The sequence below is a fragment of the Euphorbia lathyris genome, chromosome 1 (genome assembly GCF_963576675.1).
Source record: "Euphorbia lathyris chromosome 1, ddEupLath1.1, whole genome shotgun sequence".
Lineage (NCBI taxonomy): Eukaryota > Viridiplantae > Streptophyta > Magnoliopsida > Malpighiales > Euphorbiaceae > Euphorbia > Euphorbia lathyris.
This window is the reverse complement of record NC_088910.1, coordinates 18,864,378-18,866,518: the sequence shown is the minus strand read 5'-3', so window position 1 is coordinate 18,866,518 and position 2,141 is coordinate 18,864,378. Positions and strand designations below refer to the sequence as shown.

General features: G+C 32.8%; 1 protein-coding gene across 1 annotated transcript; it reads right to left on the bottom strand.

Annotated features, from left to right (window-relative positions):
• Positions 1–1,164: 1,164 nt before the first annotated feature.
• Positions 1,165–1,787, bottom strand: LOC136220225 (uncharacterized). Its single transcript, XM_066008050.1, has 2 exons — positions 1,431–1,787; positions 1,165–1,340 (listed from the first exon to the last, which is right to left on the bottom strand). Exons 1-2 carry the CDS (start codon positions 1,756–1,758, stop codon positions 1,306–1,308), a joined length of 363 nt encoding a protein of 120 aa, XP_065864122.1. The 5' UTR covers positions 1,759–1,787; the 3' UTR covers positions 1,165–1,305.
• Between the last annotated feature and the right edge of the window lie 354 nt (positions 1,788–2,141).

Below are 2,141 nucleotides of genomic sequence, written 5' to 3'. Positions count from 1 at the left end.
GAGATGAGAATCTACCCTTTGAATGGACTTTTGTGTAAGATTCCTTCAAGGGAAAGGAATTTCGCCTTTTGGAGAGATTTTGTATTTGGTCAACGAAGGAGAATGTAATGTCTCTTGATCGTCTTTTGGAGAGATTTTGTATTTGATCAAAGAAGGAGAATGTAATGCCTCTTGATGAGGATTCCCCCTTTCTTTGTAAGAAGACATTTATGTATTCTAGTATAGAAACGCTATATAAAACTTGATAATAAGAGTAATTTATTAAAGAGCAAAGAATGACTTGCCTTTATTACAATCGATAGAGTAAAAAATGTGACGCCTTGGTAAAAAATATGATGCCTCTTGATGAGGACTTTGTCTGGCATTGACGGGACTTTGTCTGCCCTTTGGCGGGACTTTGACACCTTGGTAAAAAATGTGATGCCTCTTGATGAGGACTTTGTCTGCCCTTGACGGGACTTTGTGTTCTCTTATTACAAGAGTTTTGAGCTTTGCCCGTGGTGAGACTTTTATGTAGGATCTTATGGATACGATCCGTCCTATATGGGATCATATATGGATATGATAGGGCGAGGTGAATGTTTCTCCTCCGGCGCTTTAGTTTATTTTTTGCTTTTCGTTTTTCCAAGGCTTTCAACACTTGTCTTAAATTTTAACAATTTATTATAGTATTTTTTACGTACTTTTTGGATGCTTTTAGCTCTTGTTTGTGATTGTTTGTGCTTTTACTTAGCATCTTGATCACAATTTTGCATTTGTCGAAAATTCAGAAAGAATTTCAATTCGCCTTAGATTTCCTCCGAATTACTAGGGTAGGATGTATATAATAAACAAACTAAAGTAAGTGTCATATGTTTAAATGGTGCATGCTTCACTTCTCCTATGCCTCAGTCCCAGGTTCGAATCCCTACATCCTCATTTTCTTATTTAATATTTAATTAAAGGTACCAAAACTATGTCATTTCATCTTGTTCTGACCTAATAAAGTGTCCTCACTTAAGGGAGGGTTTTCACTTGATCCCTCTCATATATATATATATACACTTTGATATGCTAATTATGATTTCCCTTAATCAGGCAACATAATCTGATTTAGTTTCAATATGTAATGGCTAGAAATTTAACTGATATGTAGCACTACAAATCCTATTTTATCCCAAAGAACATTCTTAAAGATTTATTTTCCCTATGTAACATACACTTCAAGAATATATGGTAAACATTCTCATAATTGACATATACTTCTGCTCAAACTGATAATAAGAAACCATATAGATATATATAAAATATAATCTTTTATTACAATTAACTACTCTTCACCACCGGAGGAACGGTATAACCTGAAAAAAAAAAAATTAAAGAATTAAAATTAAAATAAATATCTCTACATGTTTTATGTTATATATTGTAAGTGAAAAGAGCAAACTTACTTCCACATTTTGTTCCAGAATCAACTTTAAGACCACAAGTTCGAGCTACATAAACAACTTTGTCCATGCTAATTATAGATTCAACCTTTGGAGTAACATACTTGCAAACACAAGACCTATTAACAGCTTTCACTGCTACACAACAATCTCCAGATGGAGGAATTTTTGGTCCATGTTTCTTCACAAATTTAGCAGAATGTGTTATTAATGAAGGAATTCGGGTTGCACATAAGCCTGAGGCTGAAACCTTTTGATCATTCAAGATTAGGGTTCCCACTATTAACAATGTTGCTATAACCACACATATTGGAGTCTTTGTGTTTCCCATTCCCTGCAATCTCAAGATTTTTCTGTGCTAATTGGTGTAATTTGAGATGTTTGAGTTTGTGATGATGCTACTTATTTATAATAAGAGGAAAGTTGTCACTTTTTTTTTAATGTAATTGATAGTTTAGTTGATTGGGTAAACAGTTAAATGCAAAATGGCAAAATGTGGATTAGATAAAATCTAGAAAATACTATATTTTTAGTGAGAAAATCCTTAGGGAATCTACTACAAATCTTAAAGAGAGATGAAATTCAGTACTTTGAATCTTAAAGAGATATCAAATTCACTGCTTTTAATTTGGGGATGAGATGTAAATTTGCCCGATTATTTTTAGAAAAGTTGTTTTTAGAGAGAGATAAACCTTAAATTTAGCCCTAACATTT